Source organism: Aedes albopictus, chromosome 2, assembly GCF_035046485.1.
Source record: "Aedes albopictus strain Foshan chromosome 2, AalbF5, whole genome shotgun sequence".
In the NCBI taxonomy this organism is placed as follows: Eukaryota; Metazoa; Arthropoda; class Insecta; order Diptera; family Culicidae; genus Aedes; species Aedes albopictus.
Genome location: NC_085137.1, coordinates 3,979,202 through 3,998,376, shown reverse-complemented (window position 1 = coordinate 3,998,376; position 19,175 = coordinate 3,979,202). Strand labels below are relative to the sequence as shown.

Sequence of the window (19,175 nt, the reverse complement as noted above, 5' to 3'; positions counted from 1 at the left end):
TGGCGCTAGTTTCCTATCCCTCTGACAGATGAAAATCATCGCACTCGCAAAACACCACCACCAACAAGAAGAAGAACACATTTTTCACTGATTTTTCATGTTTCTTTTCTGTGCGGTGATTCTCCCCTGTCAGAAAACCGAACAAGCTGCGGTGCACGCGTTCTGTGTTTTTGCTGCGAAGAAAATCCGGAAAATTTGCATCAATATCCGCGTTCCGTTCCCGTTTTCCACCGGAAGCATTCACTTTGAGCAGTAAAAATGGTCGTGAAACCAGCGATGCGCGCCGGCAAGCCCCAGGGCCAGGCCTACAAGGACAAAAGCAAACCGGCTGACATCCGCCAGAGCAACATCAATGCAGCCAAGGGTGAGTGAGTGGGTGGACGGTGAAATTCATTGAAATTGTACTGTTTTAGGGATATGAGTAAAATCGTAAAATCGATGGCTTTAGAGATTGATCTAGAATGATTTACTGTCGAATAAGCGGTTCAAGATTGTAAAAATGGATGAATAATGTTCAAAAATTTATTCTGATCGAAGTCATTCATTTCCCAATCTTTTGAATCTCTTCTGGAAGATTCTTATATTCATATATTTTTGGACTCCAATGTGAAATTAGAATCTTCCGAATAGGATTTTAGGGTAAATACTCCGTAACTCTTATATTTTGCAATAATTTTGTCTGTTCGATTGTTTTTTCATTGAAATTGCGATTTTCCGACTCTAGTTTACTCTTAACCTCAAAGAAGGTGAGTCAGATGATAACAAATTATTTTTCCGTCTACGCACTGTGGTTTTACCCAGATACAACATGGTCAAAACCAAAATGTTACAGTTAGTTTCAGAATTTAAATTTTTCATTGTCAATGAGTGCTATCAATGTGAGTCTTGAAAATTCTGAGGGATCAACATAAAATTAATTTTGGTGATTGAATTTTATTACTTAAGTATGCATTCATTTTTCTGTCACTGAAAATTTTGACTGAAAATCAACTGACTTACTTACCTTACCGGTCAGGCTAAGGCCGGGGTGGCCTCTGCTGTACATAGTAGCCGCCTCCATTCCACTCGGTCCATGGCTGTTTGTCTCCAGTTCCGCACTCTGCGTAGGGTCCGCAGATCGTCCTCCACTTGGTCGACCCACCTAGATCGCTGCGCTCCACGTCTTCCTGTACCGGTCGGATGACTCTCGAGAATCATTTTAGCCGGGTTGCTATCCGACATCCTGATGACGTGACCCGCCCACCGTAGCCTCCCGATTTTCGCGGTATGGACGATGGTTGGTTCTCCCAGCAGCTGATGCAGCTCGTGGTTCTTTCGCCTTCTCCACGTCCCGTCTTCCATCTGCACTCCGCCGTAGATGTTACGCAACACCTTCCGTTCGAAAACTCCAAGGGCGCGTTGGTCCTCTGCACGTAGGGTCCATGTTTCGTGCCCATAGAGGACGACCGGTCTAATCAACGTTTTGTAGATGGTTAACTTCGTGTTACGGCGAACTTTATTCGATCGTAGAGTTCTGCGGAGTCCAAAGTAGGCACGATTTCCTGCCACAATGCGCCTCTGAATTTCTCTGCTGGTGTCGTTGTCGGCGGTCACCAGTGAGCCCAAGTACACGAATTCTTCAACCGCCTCGATTTCATCACCGTCGATATAAATTCGGGGTGGCGGGCGCGCTGATTCCTCCCTGGAGCCCTTTGCCATCATGTGCTTTGTCTTCGACACATTAATGGCTAATCCGATTCGCCTGGCTTCACTCTTTAGTCGGATGTACGTTTCCGCCATCGTCTCAAATTTACGAGCAATAATAACAATATCATCGGCGAAACCAAGCAGCTGAACGGACTTCGTGAAAATCGTCCCACTCGTGTTTATCCCCGCTCTTCTTATTACACCCTCCAAAGCAATGTTGAACAGCAAGCACGAAAGACCATCACCTTGCCGTAACCCTCTGCGAGATTCGAAGGGACTCGAGAGTGTCCCTGATACTCGAACTACGCACATCACTCGATCCATCGTCGCCTTGATCAACCGTATCAGTTTATCCGGGAATCCGTATTCGTGCATAATCTGCCATAGCCAGTGAAGAGAATTGTCAGACAAAAGAGGCACAAAACAAGCAACAAAGAAGATACGACGATTAGTCTTTATCCCTACTGGTGGCAGATAATGACATGATCTCGATTTTTTTTGTTGCAGACACAACGGAAGCTGAATTTGTTGCGTACTTTTCAACTCGTGAATAATCAATTATTACTAACCCAAAGTCGAAACTGTTTGATGATAGAGCTTCAACAGAGTTGCAGTGTTTACCGGCTCGAAGTTACCGTTCGAAAATCGCAATGCAAGGCTTAAAAATCTCTAAACTCGTGGTGTACGATGTTAATCCCATTATTTTCAAGTTGGGACAAACTTATGTCGCATGGGTTGTTTTGTCGCAACAAATACAGGTTGCGACATTGTCATTATTGTTGCGCGATGGTTGAATTTTGATTCACTGGCCATAGCTGTTCTCGATCGATTGTATCATACGCCGATTTGAAATCGATGAACAAGTGATGTGTGGGCACGTTGTATTCGCGGCATTTCTGCAACACCTGGCGGATGGCGAACATCTGGACAACAGAAGTTCTGAAGATCCGTTGTTGTGTTGGTCCATGGTAACAAGAATGTTGTATGCAGATCCAATGTCACTACTGTATACCAGCAGCTTATGTATTTTTGGTGGAAAATGTCCCATGATGATTCGGATCAATCTATCTTCTATTGGCGGTAGTTGTAGTTGCTGTGCATTTATCAAAAAGCGGGAAAAATACGCAGCCATGCGACTTCTTTTCCCCTTTTGTACATATTTTCCGTGTAGCAGTTTATCCATGAACTTACGTTGTTCTTGACAACCCCAGAACCTCGCCAAAAACAAGCATTCAAAATTCTTCCAGCTGTTGAACCTATACCTAAAAGCACGGCACCACAGCTTCGGTTCCCCTTGCAGACAATCGCTTACGGCTTCAATGCGATCCTCGTCAGTTAGCAGCAACTCATTAGCACGCGCATAACGATCGAAACGTTTCAAAAATTCTGCAGCAGTAAAGTACAGTAGACGTTCGCTCGGTGCAAACGCTTTAACTGCAATGCTTTTTAACTGCAAGTCCGCTAAGTGCAACAATTTTGCAGTTATCGCACCGCTATCCGTCAAAACGAAATGTCAACAGCGATGCGATGTTTTTCGCATGCACTTTTGTTGCAGTGCGATGTTTTCCGTATGCACGGGGAAACGAAATAACTCAAAATTAGGTCTTTTTCATCCATCTTGACACCTAAGTAAAACCAGTCAAATTTGAGTTATTTGTGAAAAACCCAAATTTGAGTTATTTTACGATAACTTCGGTTTGCGTAAATTTAAACTGTTTTGCAATAAGTCGTCATTGGATATAAACTACTCAATATCAAGTCTTTCGCTGAAGCTGGATTTTCGAAAAAAAATCGGGTTTTGCGGATTTTCTTTGTTTTTATGGTAAAGAAAAGTACATAAATAAAAACTTTGTGTTTATTAAATTTCACAATCACAATACAATAGTAATTCACATATTTATTTCTTATGTTTAAGTTTTCTGGGCAGTCGTCCGGATCCTTTATGATGCTCGGGATGTTGCCACCGGTTTCCTTGGCAGTTGCTTCCGTGCCCCAAAATGATCCAATCATTGAAAGCCTGTTTAGTGAAGGGATATATTTTCGTTACAATAAACCTTGCTATAAGCTATAAGCTAAATTTCACTCACCGTTCAGATCGTAATTTGAGTATTCCTCCAGATGTTTTGCTCCGGAAGATGAAGTGCCAAGGATGCTTGGTTGTTCATTTTGAATCGGGTTTTTGGTGGGTGTCCTAAAAGTTAATTGATGATAAATTAGCATAAATTGAAAGTAAAAATGACAACGAACAACTTACCATCATTATTGCTTCGCTCTGCGACTTTATTGGTTCACCCGCATTTTGTTTATGACGAGAATAAAATGAATAATGGCGCTTGATTGAAATTTTCATCCAAAATTGAGTCAAGGCCCAACTCTCAGTTTTGGATACTCTTAAAGAAACGAGGCAAAAACAAAATCGAAAACGTCACAACTCCCAATTAACTCAAAAGGCAGTGTTCTGAATATACCTTCAAGTTAGGTAAAATGTATTCAAAAACAAGAACAGAAAAGTACAGTAGACGTTCGATAAGTGCAACATGTTTACGTTTCACTTACCGAATGAAATTCGATAACTGCTACAACTGACAGACGTCACATAACTGTCAGTTGTTGCAGAATGCAACCAATGTGCATACGAAAAACATCGCATTGCAACAAAAGTGCATGCGTAAAACATCGCATTGCTGTTGACATTTCATTTTGACGGATAGCGGTGCGATAACTGCAAAATTGTTGCACTTAGCGGACTTGCAGTTAAAAAGCATTGCAGTTAAAGCGTTTGCACCGAGCGAACGTCTACTGTATCCAAACCAGTAGTGTTTGAACAGTACTTCGTTATGCGTAATTTTTAACTCGATTTTGAGTTATTTCGTTTTCCCGTGTGCACATTGATTGCATTCTGCAGCAACTGACAGTTATGTGACGTTTGTCAGTTGTTGCAGTTATCGAATTTCATTCGGTAAGTGAAACGTAAACATGTTGCAGTTATCGAACGTCTACTGTACTCACACCGCCCGTCGTATCGAGGCTTGGCAAACGTGCTCGAATTGACAACTATTGTTCTACTCTCGGTAGAGGTTGATACAGAAGCGGAGGGTATCATCATATTCTTCCCTTCTTCATTTGATTTCTCGTCGGTCGGTGTACACGGACTAGTGCTCTCGGCTGCCGCAGTCGCTGTTGTTTCGGGGATATCGCACTCATCAGTTAGATCTTTGTTAAAGATCTTGCAGAAAATGCGCTCTATCTTGTTGATAGCACTTTCAAGTTTAGACAATCGACGTTCAAGTGATGATAAATACGTGTTGAGATGGAAGTCGATGGTTGATCCCGGTTGAGCCCCCACGTTGGAACGATTTGCTTCCATAATGAATCTTTATTTAAGGACAAGGTATTTGGAGTACATAGCTCAAAATTTCTAGAGCACCGTTTTTTAGAATCGTTGAACGGATTTGGATGCAAATGCATCACGCTAATTGTTCAGTGATTGTCAACAGCGTGATGCATTTTAATCCAAATCCGTTCAACGGTTCTAAAAAACGGTGCTCTAGAAATTTTGAGCAATGTACTCCAAATACCTTGTCCTTAAACTGATTTTAATATAGTACAGATTATAGACTATTAAATCAAAGAGCGCTTTTAACTGGCGACCGTTCTGAACTCGGTTCAAACCAACACTGATCCCGAGACCATTCTGGCAGATGATTGTTCGATGGTCCTCAGGTTAGAGATGTTCATTTCGTCGTGTTACAACGGCGGCATAAAATTTGAGAGAGTATTGTAAGCTTTTAGAGAAAAAGGAAATTTCAATCCACCCTATTGAATATGAACTACCCTATTATAATCAGACAGTGGCAGGATTCTTTTTGAGTGTGTAACGGCAGTTCAGTTCGAGTTAGGCGCTGATCGGGAGAAGTACAAATAAAGCGATCTCTTGTGAAGACACTGCGTTTCGTTTCACCTACCCGGACTCCTGCTTACAGTTTCAGAAGTGGGATCCGACCGGCAGTGAAAAGTTAGTTTCGGTGACGGTGACTCCGACGCTCTGGGAGGACGACGATATCCGGAACTTTCAACACGATGCCGGTGACCCGGAGCCAGACCGCCAAACGCGTTGGCAACATGGAAGAAGAAGAAGAGGCGACGTTTTTCGACGTGAGAGCAGTGGTGGATGACGATAAACCATCGACGGCAATGAAGCGAGAGGCGGATGTATGTGTGCAACAAGTGACGCAAACCCATACTTTTGCACCGCACCCACACGACCTTGGAAGACTAATTCCAGAATTTTCGGAAGGAGACGGTGTTGCCAAATGGTTGCGGCGAATTGATCATTTTCGAATCCTGTACGGATGGACGGAGCAGATGTGCCTACTGTATGGAACAACACGACTCAGCGGAGCGGCAGCCAGTTGGTACCGGCGATACGAAGAAAAAATATTCAACTGGACGCAATTCAAGCAGCACTTGATCGTTGCATTCCCGGAGACTTTTGACGAGGCGGACATTCACCGACAGCTCGAAGAGATGCGAAAGGAAAGGGATGAATCGTACGAATCGTTCGTCTATCGCGTGGATGCTCTAGCGCAGCAAGAAGATTTTAGTACTTCGGCTACTCTCAAGTACATTATTAAGGGACTTCGAAACGACCCAGTTTATCCGAGTCTGTTGGCACGACAATATGTTTCGACACTCGACCTACTGCAACATATCAAGTGGATTTCATCAAACCTAAGCATGATTTCTGCTCGAAATTCATCAGCTACGCTGCGGATCTCCAAGACGACGACGATGGGATCAGGAGCCAGTTTTTCTGGCGGTGAAACTGTCTGTTTCAACTGTCGTGAAACGGGGCACAGGTCAATTGATTGCCCCAAGCCGCAGCGCCGTGAACGATGCAGCAAGTGCATGAAGGTGGGACACACGGCGGAAAAGTGCACGGTGGTGACGAATTCATCGAAACAGTTTGAGACGAACCAGATTCCAACTAGAACCGTGGGGCGCAACTCAGTCAACGCGGTTTTCGGCGGCGATGATGTTCTCGAGATGGATGGATCCTCTTTGGTCGAAGTGGACGTTGAAGCAGCTGGCGAACGATTCCGTACCATGGCGCTGGTCGACACAGGTAGCTATGTGAATTTAATAAAACGTAAATTGTTATCGGCTGCTATCACTCTTCGCGAAAATGTTCAGGAGGTTGTAGGTATGAACAATTCAAAACTTGAAATACTAGGCAAGTTAGGAACAATCTTACGCATAAGAGACAAAGAAATGGCAGTAAGCTTTTTGGTTGTTGCTGACGACACGATGCAGGTAGATATGCTTTTAGGTAGGAGCTTTCTGAGAGACAATCGCATACAATATCTGCACTTCCCTCTTGGTGATACGCACAGTCATGATTGGTCCATGTTCGGAGGCTTCGACGAATCGTACCTGATAGACCATAGTGGTATGAGTCTTGATGTAGGGGACAGTGGTGAGACTCGATGTTTGTCGGTCAAATTGGAGGAATTATTGGGAAACAGTTATTTCAACAGACCTCGTCCTGACAAACCTTTGGTAAGGTATCAGGCTGAGATACGATTGAAGGAAGATAAGATATTTACTGCAACTCCTCAGCGACTCAGTGTTTGGGAGAAAGGTGAACTTGATAAGATGGTTGGTAGTTTGTTGGAACAAGGGATAATTCGGGAAAGTGAATCGCCGTATACCTCAAGGGTAGTGTTGACCAGAAAGAAGAACAATTCCTTAAGAATGTGCGTAAATTACCGACCTCTGAATCGAATCGTGGAAAGAAATCATTTCCCGATGCCTATCATCGAAGACCAGATCATGAGGCTACAAGGGAAGCGTTATTTCACGTCGTTGGACTTGAAGAATGGATTCTACCATGTTGAACTGACAGAGGATAGTAAGAAGTATACTTCGTTCGTTACAGATAGTGGTCAATACGAATTTAACCGCCTTCCATTCGGATATGCGAACTCCCCCGCGATTTTCGTTAAGTTTATTACTAAAGTTTTGGACCCCTTTATTCGCGATGGTAGTGTTATTGTTTTTATTGACGACATGTTGATTGCGTCTAAGTCTATCGATGAACACTTTCAAACCCTGCAGAGAGTTTTGGAGACTCTTTCCGATAACCATTTGGAGTTGCAACTTTCTAAATGTCAGTTTGTCAAGACAAAGGTTGAACATTTGGGATATGATGTTCAGTTCAATCGAATTCAACCAAGCGACAGGCACGTGCAGTCTATACGTGATTTCCCTATTCCTAGCAATCGGAAAAGCCTTCAGCGGTTTCTAGGTTTGGTGAATTATTTCAGGAAGTTTATTAAAGGCTTCAATGTTCAAGCGGGTATGTTGTATGAACTGCTTAAGGAAGAGAAAGATTTCATTATGACTGCTGAGCATATCCAGGCTGTTGAAAACTTGAAGGACGCGTTAATATCAAAACCAGTGCTACGAATTTATTCACCTACCGCGGAAACAGAACTCCACACGGATGCGTGTTCGTCGGGTTTTGGAGGTGTCCTTCTACAACGGCAAGCGGATGATGGTCTTATGCATCCGGTAATGTACCACAGTAGAAAATCTTCCCCTACGGAATCGAAGCTCCACAGCTTCGAATTGGAGACGCTCGCTATCGTGTATTGTCTGCAACGTTTCCGAACTTATCTTTTTGGTTTGCGATTCAAGATAGTAACAGACTGTAATTCGTTGAAACACACCTTGGAGAAACGTGAAGTTAATTCGAAGATCGCACGGTGGTCTATGTTCATAGAACAGTTTGATTTTGAAATTGTCCACCGGCCTGGAACTAGAATGCAGCATGCGGATGCTTTGTCGAGAGCCAACGTTTACTTGGTTGAAGAGGAAGACCGACAAGACCAATCAACACTGTTTGAAGATGCTCTGTATGTGGCTCAGTTGCGAGATTCAGAGGTTGTAAAACTCAAGGATGCTATTACTGCCGGGTTGATGAAGGACTATGAAATTCGTGACGCTATTTTGTACAAGGTTGTGGGTCGAAATTCGTTGTTGTATGTTCCGGTTCAAATGGTTCAGTCAGTGATTAACAAGTTCCACAATGAAATGGGGCATTTCGGCGTTGACAAGGTTTGTGGGTTAATACGAAGGACATACTGGTTTCCCCGAATGCGGGAACAGGTGCAGGACCATATCAAATCATGTGTAACGTGCATCGCTTACAATCCTCGGAATAAACGTTACGATGGAGTTCTTAATAATGTCGACAAACCAGCGGTACCCTTTGAAGTTCTGCACATAGATCATCTCGGTCCACTTGAGAGAAGTAAAGGGAAAAATGAGTACGTGTTGGCCGTTGTAGATGCTTGTACCAAATTTATCAAGCTGTATCCCACCAAAACAACAAAGACTACGGAAGTGATGAAGAGTTTGCGGAACTATTTTCATGCTTATTCGGCCCCGAAGGTTATAATTTCTGATCGTGGAACTGCCTTTACTTCTAACGCTTTTGAGAACTTTGTTAAGGATCACGGTGTCAAACACGTCAAGGTAGCGTCTGCTTGTCCAAAAGCTAATGGACAGGTAGAGCGGTACAATAAAACCATGATGCCACTAATAAGTAAATTGGTTGAAGAAACAGGACGTAACTGGGACTCTGTCTTAACGGATGCAGAATTTCTCCTCAACAACACCGTGAACCGTTCAACTGGAACTACTGCAGCCATGTTACTTTTTGGGACAGAGCAGCGACGGCGCGTGGACAACGACCTGACTCAGTATTTGCAGGAAATAAATCAGGCAGAAGTTCGAGATCTGAGTGAGCTTCGTGAGAATGCAGGTCAGAACAACAAGCGGCAACAGCAGTATAATAAAATGGTTTACGATAAACACTGCAATAGAAGCACGTACTACCAAAAGGGTGATTTGGTGATGTTGAGAAGAGTCGGGGTTGTAGGAGAGCGAAACAAGTTGAAGCCGAAGTATCGTGGACCATACGAGGTGAAAAAGGTTCTGAACAATAACCGCTACGTGGTGGGTGATCTGGATGAGTTTCAGGTGTCAGGTTTGCGATTTGAGGGAATATTTGACCCAATGAACATGCGTCTTTACCAGAGGGGTGCAAAGAGCGATTACATACAGAAGGAAAGTGAACAAGTAGTCAGTAGCGAGGATAACATGAAAGCTGAAAATGAGGAAATAGAATACCAGGATGTAGAATACTTAGAAGAAGATCAGGAATCAGAATTAGAATATGAAGATGTGGAATACTTGGAGGATGATAGTGACTTGTGATTTGTTTTCCAGATGAATGATTGAAGTACAGGATGGCCGAGCTGTAAGCTTTTAGAGAAAAAGGAAATTTCAATCCACCCTATTGAATATGAACTACCCTATTATAATCAGACAGTGGCAGGATTCTTTTTGAGTGTGTAACGGCAGTTCAGTTCGAGTTAGGCGCTGATCGGGAGAAGTACAAATAAAGCGATCTCTTGTGAAGACACTGCGTTTCGTTTCACCTACCCGGACTCCTGCTTACAGTATCTTGTAGGCAGCGCTCAGTAGTGTGATCGCGCGGTAGTTGCCGCAATCCAACTTGTCGCCCTTTTTGTAGATGGGACAAACGATACCTTCCATCCATTCCTCCGGTAATACTTCCTACTCCCAAATCTTGGTAATGACCCAGTGTAGTGCTCTCACCAGTGCTTCTCCATCGTATTTTAGAAGCTCGCTTGGTAGTTGATCTGCTCCAGCGGCTTTGTTGTTTTTCAACCGGCCAACCTCCTCCTCAATCTCTTGAAGGTCAGGGGCCGGAAGTTTTTCGTCCTGTGCACATACTCCTAGATCTGTTACCACGCCACCTTCGGTACTTGCAACGTCGCCATTAAGGTGCTCATCGTAATGCTGCCGCCGCCTCTCGACCACCTCACGCTCGCGCGTGAGAATATTCCCGTGATTATCTCGGCACATGTCGGCTTGTGGCACAAAGCCTCTGCGCGAGCGGTTCAGCTTCTCGTAGAACTTTCGTGTGTCCTTAGCGCGGTACAGTTCTTCCATCGCTTCGCGATCTCGTTCTTCCTGCTGGCGCTTCTTCATCCGGAAGACTGAGTTCTGCCTGTTCCGCGCCTGTTTGTAACGTGCCTCATTCGCTCTCGTACGGTGTTGCAGCATTCTCGCCCATGCTGCATTCTTCTCGTTTTTCAACTGTTCACATTCGCCGTCGTACCAGTCGTTTCTGTGATTCGGAGTCGCGAAGCCTAGTGCTGTAGCCGAGGTACTACCTATGGCGGATCGGATGTCCCTCCAGCCATCTTCAAGTGTAGCTGCGCCAAGCTGCTCTGCCGTTGGTAGGGCCACTGCTAACTGCTGCGCGTAGTCTTGAGCCACTTCTACGTTACGAAGTTGCTCGATGTTGAGCCGCGGCGTTCGACTTCGACGCGTTGTGATAACTGTCGAAAGTTTTGAGCGCATGCATACAGCGACTAAGTAGTGATCCGAATCTATATTCGCACTGCGGTATGTGCGGACGTTGGTTATATCTGAGAAGAATTTACCGTCGATTAGAACGTGGTCGATTTGGTTTTCTGTTTGGTGGTCGGGTGATCTCCAGGTGGCTTTGTGGATATCTTTGCGGGGGAAGAAGGTGCTTCGGACTACCATACCACGGGAGGCTGCAAAGTTTACGCTTCGCTGGCCGTTATCATTCGATACGGCGTGCAGGCTGTTTCGCCCGATTACCGGTCTGTACATTTCCTCCCTTCCTACCTGCGCGTTCATGTCGCCGACAACGATCTTCAAGTCACGCGGCGAGCAACCATCGTATGTTTGCTCTAACTGCGTAGAACGCTTCTTTCTCGTCATCAGGTCTCCCTTCGTGTGGGCAGTGGACGTTGATGATGCCCTTAACTCTCAACATGCACATCCTTGCGTTGGTCGGCTGCCACCCGATCACACGTTGTCGCATCTTGCCCAACACTATAAATCCTGTTTCCAGTTCATTGGTGGTGTCACAGCTTTGGTAGAAGGTAACCGCTCGATGCCCGCTTTTCCACACTTTCTGTCCAGTCCAACAAAGTTCCTGCAACGCCACGATGTCGAAGTTGCGGGGATGTAGTTCGTCGTAGATTATCCTATCACATACTGCGAAACCTAGTGATTTGCAATTCCATGTTCCAAGTTTCCAATCGTAGTCCTTATTTCGTCGCGTGAGTCTTTGCCGATTGTATCGAGTCGTAAAAATAAATCATATATCACATGGAAAATTTCCATTAGTTTGGCTATATACAGAGGCGTCTCGTGACCTGTAGAGCTCACTGTGCACTTGAAAAGTTTTCACAATGGACTGTAGTGCAAATGGAAAACAGCAGGAACCTGCACTCCGCTCGATAAAACTGCTTTGTTATTTCAATTGATTAAACAGGGGGTGTTCTACCGCCATCAGTACAAGCCTCTTCAGCCTTTGCTCGCCCATTGCAACCGAAAATATGTCCTTATCTCGGAAATGTTTTTCCAAAAAAAAAATATCAGCTCATTGATCGGCTGGACTTTATTTAAATTGGAGAAACGAGAGTAGCCATTGCCCACCAATTGTTTAGGGTTTTTTTTTCGGAATAGCTTTTGAACTTCGAGGAATCAACTCAGAAGTGGATAACTGACACTGAGGAAGAAGTGGAACAACCATTGCACAGTTATGGGTCGCTCGGTAACAATTATTATTAGTCAGCCAGTTCTCCATGCCATTCAAATGGAATTGACCCGTGTGATTGAGCTATGACTGTAGTCAAAATACGCATATCTGTCCAAGGATATGCATTAGAGGGCGGATTTAAAAGTACAAATCTGAGCACACTCAATCGAAGAGGTTATTCTGCTTAAAGCGTTCGAGAAGTCCTCAATTGACCCCCTGGCAAACGAATTGCGGGAGTAGATTGTCTACGATATTGTGCTGCATTTTCCCTTGAATGTTGCAGGAAAATGAAACGGTACGCGACGCGCAACTAGAACTGAATGAAAATTCCACGCATTCAAGTCCACCAAAAACCATGCACGCATGCCGAAAGAGTGACTGGACGGCTAACCGCTTCGCTCTTTCTCCGCGTGGCTCTCTTGCTAAAGCATCGTATAGCTATAGCTCAAATGCGACGTTGCCAAATTTAGCACACACTATTTTCATTTCGCTGAAAACCAGCAAAATTTTGCTGGTTTTTGACATGCTGTAAATACAGCAATCCATCCAGCAAAAAGTTTTTGCTGGCTACTCAGCAATGCGTTTTGACAGCATATTTTGCTGGTTGACCAGTAATTTTGTCCGCGCTCAATTCCGGCGGGATTTTTTTGTTTTTTTTTTTGTTTTGCGAGAGAATAAACTTTAAATAATCAATAAAATTCAGTGTTCCTGCAGTGCAACAGCACTGAAAATGTTCATTATAAGTGTGGCACATTACTTTAGCTGCTTCCGACGTCCTTTTCCGTTGGAAATCTTATGCATTCCTTTTAATTAACCTTGAAGGTGCTTGAAGTGAGAGTGCGTGCGTAATAATTTTTGGGAAACTGTAAGTGTTTGACAGGTATGTTGCTGATTATCCAGTGATTATAATGTTTGCTGATTTATCAGTTGTCATCACTGATCTCTCAGCAAAATATATTTTGCTGATGTACATCCAGCAAATTATTTTGCTGGATGAGAAATCCAAAATTTGGTGTGCAGCTGCCCGCGAGAGCAAGCAAACAATCTTCCCTTTCCTCCACCACCGATGAGGCCCACGTCCATGGACTTATCCACCGATGAACCGAATTCATCGCGGTCCGAGAATTTTGACTCTAGAGCGGGGCCGTTCCAATCAGAATTGGACGATTCTGATTGGAACAGACCCCGCTCTAGTGTCAAAATTCTCGGACCGCGATGAATTTGGTTCATCGGTGGATAAGTCCATTGGAAGAAGTGAACCAAAATTTTACTAATACATTGCCAATGCAGCACAGAACAGTTCAACACAAGTAAACACAGTTCTTGTATGCATATACAGTGCTCCCGTGTACTGCTGGAAGTGAACTGAGGCGAGATGTATTTTGGCGATGCTCTCACATGTGCGCTTCTCACAGGTGGTGGCACAGTGAGATTGGGTTGGAAAATTGACTAGATTCCTAATGAATACGTACTGATATCTCACACTGATTTGTTCACTAAAAGTTGTGAACATCAAAAGGGTCGAATGGAGAGTTTATAAATTATATTTATTTTATTTTTTGTCAACTGTGTAGTGCACGCAGTGGACCTATGGACGAGACGCCGCTGGCTATATAACTGTTATTGGATTTTCCGATGAAAATTTCTTTGGAAATTCCACATGAAATCAATACGGTATAAATCACATAACTTCTATTGGAAAATCACATAACTTCGCAAAATCTATGTGATATTCCCATAAAATTCAATGGATACGCGTATGAAAACAGTCCATGTGAAAATCAGATGATAACAATGTGAAAACTTTTTTCAGTGTAGGTTATTCGGGGTTGGATGCTTGTGGAAAAAGTTATAGATTTATTACCGTTTAGTGATTGAACGAACGGCTTTTTGTTTTGTTTTATTAGCAGCACTGTAGCTGCTGCCTTGGCTGCTGCTATTTCTGGGGGTGGTGATGCCTCCCGCCACCCCATGCAACAGCGGCAGCAGCAGTGCTGCTGATAAAACAAAACAAAAAGCCGTTCGTTGGTTCACTAATCGGTAATAAATCAATAACTTTTTCCACAACCATCCAATCGTTTTGCGGTCTTCGAAGGAAAGTTTCATAATAGTAGTTTACGCAACAAGGTGCAGAATGAAGATTTTTACAGCACGAGTCGTACATTTATCCAACGAGGCTTGCCGAGTTGGATAATTACGACGAGTGCTGTAAAAATCGAGTTCTGCACCGAGTTGCGTACAACGTTTTTTGCAATTTCATAAATTACCACTTGAGGATAGTTTTTAACTAAACTTTTTCATCAAACTGCACACTGATGTACATAGCCATGTTTAAGACATTCTGATCATAGCAGGTTATGCTGTGCAGTTGTCACAAATTTTCAAACCTGCATCCAGAAAGCATCAAGAAGTTGATCAAAACTCAAAACAGTGCTGTAATGGTTCATTACGCAACGCAAATCAGTGCTGTAATGAACCATTACAGCACTGCGAATTTGGTGTGGGAAAGTAGGCCTTTTCCTGGTAGATTTGCGTGTGGTAAAATAGCCTATTACGATGAGAAATTGCAAAAATGTTATTTCTACAAGAAGCGTTGATCGATTTGAATTAAGGAGACAAAGGGCGACCTCTGGGATTTTTGTTTGAAAGTGTAACTTTTCCCATAGTAAATCCTATGCAAACTTTGAACCGCTTGCGCTAAATTATAGTTTCACCGATTGCGCTGAAATTTTGTACAGTTCATATGGGGCCTAAATGGGATCTAAAAAGGCGACCGGAGCGAGGATTTATTTTTTCCATACAAGCGTGTCCCACACTATGCTACACCGGTGCAGCACTTTTGCACCGAAAATGTTCGTTTATGATTTTCGTGCTAATCCCGGTGTAGCACTTTTTCTGCACCGCTCAAGATAGTCCTCTCCTCTCTCCTCTTCTTGGCGTAACGTCCTCACTGGGACAAAGCCTGCTTCTCAGCTTAGTGTTCTATGAGCACTTCCACAGTTTTTAACTGAGAGCTTCCTCTGCCAATGACCATTTTGCATGTGTATATCGTGTGGCAGGCACGAAGATACTCTATGCCCAAGGAAGTCAAGAAAATTTCCTTTACGAAAAGATCCTGGACCGACCGGGAATCGAACCCGTCACCCTCAGCATGGTCATGCTGAATACCCGTGCGTTTACCGCCTCGGCTATATGGGCCCTCAAGATAGTGCAGCACTCAAAAATTCGAGAGTGTAGGAGGTGCGCACCGTGTCCACCAATCAGCGTTTGCAAAGCTGTCAATATTTTGGTCTCTATTAACGCACACTAACGCAGCTGCACCGAAAATGTTCGTTTTTCCAGTGAAAAGTGTAGCACGAAGCGGTGTAGCACCGTCGCAAAAACGAAAACGACATTAGTACATTGCTTGTCACACTTTTCAGAACCCCCCTCCCCCCTCTAAGCCCCCATATGAGTCATAGTGCAGTGGTGATGTCATTACTCATAAATCACAAGATCATATAATCATTGTTTGATATTTGTTTGATGTTCTACATCCCAGATCTCCCCCTGATATTGCGTCGCTCATAATAAATCCACATTGGGCGGCAGCGATATGGCCGCTAGGAGATGCCCGCGATACAGACGCAATGTCAAAATCGAACAGATACTGTCACCCACCCAGCAGCATCGCATCAGCCGTCAGGCCGTTCACATCAAAACCTAGGATAGGATACGACAACTAGTCAGCCTAAAAGAGACCAATTTGGGGACCAATAATCTTAGCAACGCGGAAAAAACAAGACAGCAAGCTGTGAAATTAGACAGAGAAGTTGCAGGTGTCACATCCTATCCTAGATCAAAACAAAAGTGAGCACAAAGGCAAACAGGTGATGATAGTGATGCTGCAGGAGGATGCGGCTTGACCTTTTCCATTTCGACATTGCGTCTGTATCGCGTGCATCTCCTCGCGGTTATATCGCCGCAGCCTCATGTGGATTTGATATTAGCGCCGCATACAGAATTTTTGACCAACAGGTCGCTCATAGTGGTGCGATCATATTTTGACAACTTGATGGAAAATAAGAAGACAAACGCGTTTCGCGGATTTATCTTGCAAGGCACAATATTAGTTTGATCTTATAATATCTAAATGAGATATTATTATGTTCTTTCCCATATTAATTTTTGATCTTATTTTTGATCTTTTATCTCTTGTGTCAAACAAACCAATAGCTAATTATGATCTTGGGTACTTCACTGAGTAATATCTAATGATGATATTGTTTTGATTTTTTCTTTTACTACCCAAAACAACAAAAAATAACCAAAAATGATTTGCTGGAAAAGTTATTAACCAAAGAGAAAATCGATCATTGTAGATACGCCCATATGATGCTCAGCGTGAGAATCATTTTGGTCGTAATTCTAAAGCTTATCCATCCATTTTTAAAACTTGTTGCACACATTATACATTACACATTGCAAAGAATTTGACCGAGTTTTTGAATCATAATTTTTGACCATCCAATGTACCATAGTGTCACGTAGTAGGTGTGCCGGGAAATGAATTCTGGTTGTGCCCAAAATAGACGTGGACCAGACGGAAACAGAATTCAAGGAATAATTATACTATCCTATTGTTTTAAGGAACTCTTAGTTCTTTTACAGTATTTTTACATGATATGGAAACTAATTTATAAATAAGTAAATGATAGTATGATTGAGCATGAGGCGTTAGACGAGGTTATTTTTGGTCGGTGCTTTGATAGACGGGAATTAGATAAAAACCCTAGGATCACAATTATCACGTGCAAACATTCTTTTTCTTTTTCAACTGACTGTAACTATACTTGGCCGGCACCGTTATTGATCAGAGATATGTATGAGCTGCTAAACTTGTACTTTGAGAAGAAGTGGAGTGTCCCAACTCTTATTCTTGTGGAGTGCAAGCGCAATTTATATAAGTTCGGATCAATCATGGAGGTACGAATAGTGGTATGTACAGTCAGACAAAAGTTAAGCTAACTATCTTAGCCCGATCTAGAATGATGTTATTAATATTTTATTTTCTCCCCCCGCAGCTGTCTGCGATGCGATTCGTACCAGCTTGGGTCCCCGTGGTATGGACAAAATGGTATGTGAAAAATCCGTAACGGTGTAGTTGGAACGTCCAATTAATCATAAATCGATTTTTTCAGATTCAAGCCGGCAACGGAGAGGTCACAATTACCAACGATGGAGCCACCATTCTGAAGCAAATGAACGTGATCCATCCGGCGGCCAAGATGTTGGTCGAACTCTCCCGGGCGCAGGACGTCGAAGCGGGAGATGGCACCACATCGGTTGTGGTCGTGGCCGGAGCTCTGCTGGAAGCCGTGGAAAAGCTGCTGCAGATGGGAATCCACCCGACGGCCATTTCGGACGCGTTCCAGAAATGTTCGGCCAAAGCGGTTGAAATCCTGACCGAGATGTCCCGGCCGATCGAGTTGACCGATCGCGAATCGCTGATCAAGAGTGCTTCCACGTCGCTCAACTCGAAGGTCGTTTCGCAGCACAGCAGCCAGCTGGCTCCGATCGCCGTGGATGCAGTTCTGAAGGTCACCGAACCGGGACACGAGAGCGGCTGCGATCTGAAGAACGTGAAGATCATTCGCAGCTTGGGAGGAACCATCGAAGATACGGAGCTGGTGGATGGGTTGGTGTTTACTCAGCGATCGTGTGGTGTCAATGGACCGAAGCGTGTCGAAAAAGCGAAGATCGGTCTGATCCAGTTCTGTATCTCAGCACCGAAGACCGACATGGACCACAGCGTTGTCGTTTCGGATTATGCCGCCATGGATCGCGTGCTGAAGGAGGAACGTGCCTACATTTTGAACATCGTGAAGCAGATTAAGAAGGCTGGTTGTAATGTGCTGTTGGTTCAGAAGTCGATCCTTCGTGACGCCGTCTCGGATCTGGCCCTGCACTTCCTGGACAAGATCAAGGTGATGGTCGTGAAAGACGTCGAACGTGAAGATATCGAGTTTGTCTGCAAAACGCTGAACTGCAGACCCATTGCTTCGTTGGATCATTTCCTGCCGGAACATTTGGTCAACGCCGATCTGGTTGAGGAGGTTTCCAGTGGATCCAGCAAATTTGTCAAGGTCACCGGAATCCAGAATATGGGCAGAACCGTTTCAATTGTTGTTCGAGGTTCGAATAAGCTGGTCTTGGAAGAAGCCGACCGTTCCTTGCACGATGCCCTCTGCGTTGTCCGATGCCTGGTCAAGAAACGCGCCCAGATTGCCGGTGGCGGTGCTCCTGAAATCGAAATGGCCCTTCAGTTGGCCGCTCACGCCCAGACACTGGAAGGCGTGGATGCTTACTGTTTCCGGGGTTTCGCCAATGCCCTGGAAGTTATTCCCTCGACCCTGGCCGAAAATGCCGGTCTGAATCCGATCGCGACCGTTACAGAGCTGCGCAACCGTCACGCCCAAGGTGAAAAGAATGCCGGAATTAACGTGCGCAAGGGAGCCATCACCGATATTTTGGCGGAGAACGTGGTGCAACCGCTGCTGGTGTCCACTTCGTCGATCACTTTGGCCTCGGAAACGGTTCGGTCGATTCTTAAGATTGACGATATCATCAACACGATGCAGTAAAACCATTTCCATGTGTTGTTTCTGTGCTTGCTTATAACTACTCTCATTAATTTAAAACTTTCGCCGTTTTCCCCCACATCGCGCACCAAAACCATTGATTTTTTCTGGAGAAGATCACCACGCTAAGTATGAACATTACTTTTGTATTTTCTGGAAATGCTAACATGATAACAATAAAACTTGTACCAGTA

At 44.1% G+C, this 19,175-nt stretch overlaps 1 protein-coding gene across 1 annotated transcript; it reads left to right on the top strand.

Moving 5' to 3' along the window:
• Positions 1 to 106: 106 nt before the first annotated feature.
• Positions 107 to 19,175, top strand: LOC134287351 (T-complex protein 1 subunit delta-like). The gene is made up of 3 exons (XM_062849025.1): positions 107 to 364; positions 17,425 to 17,477; positions 17,542 to 19,175. The coding sequence occupies exons 1-3, from the start codon at positions 259 to 261 to the stop codon at positions 18,982 to 18,984; spliced, it is 1,602 nt and encodes a 533-aa protein (XP_062705009.1). The 5' UTR covers positions 107 to 258; the 3' UTR covers positions 18,985 to 19,175.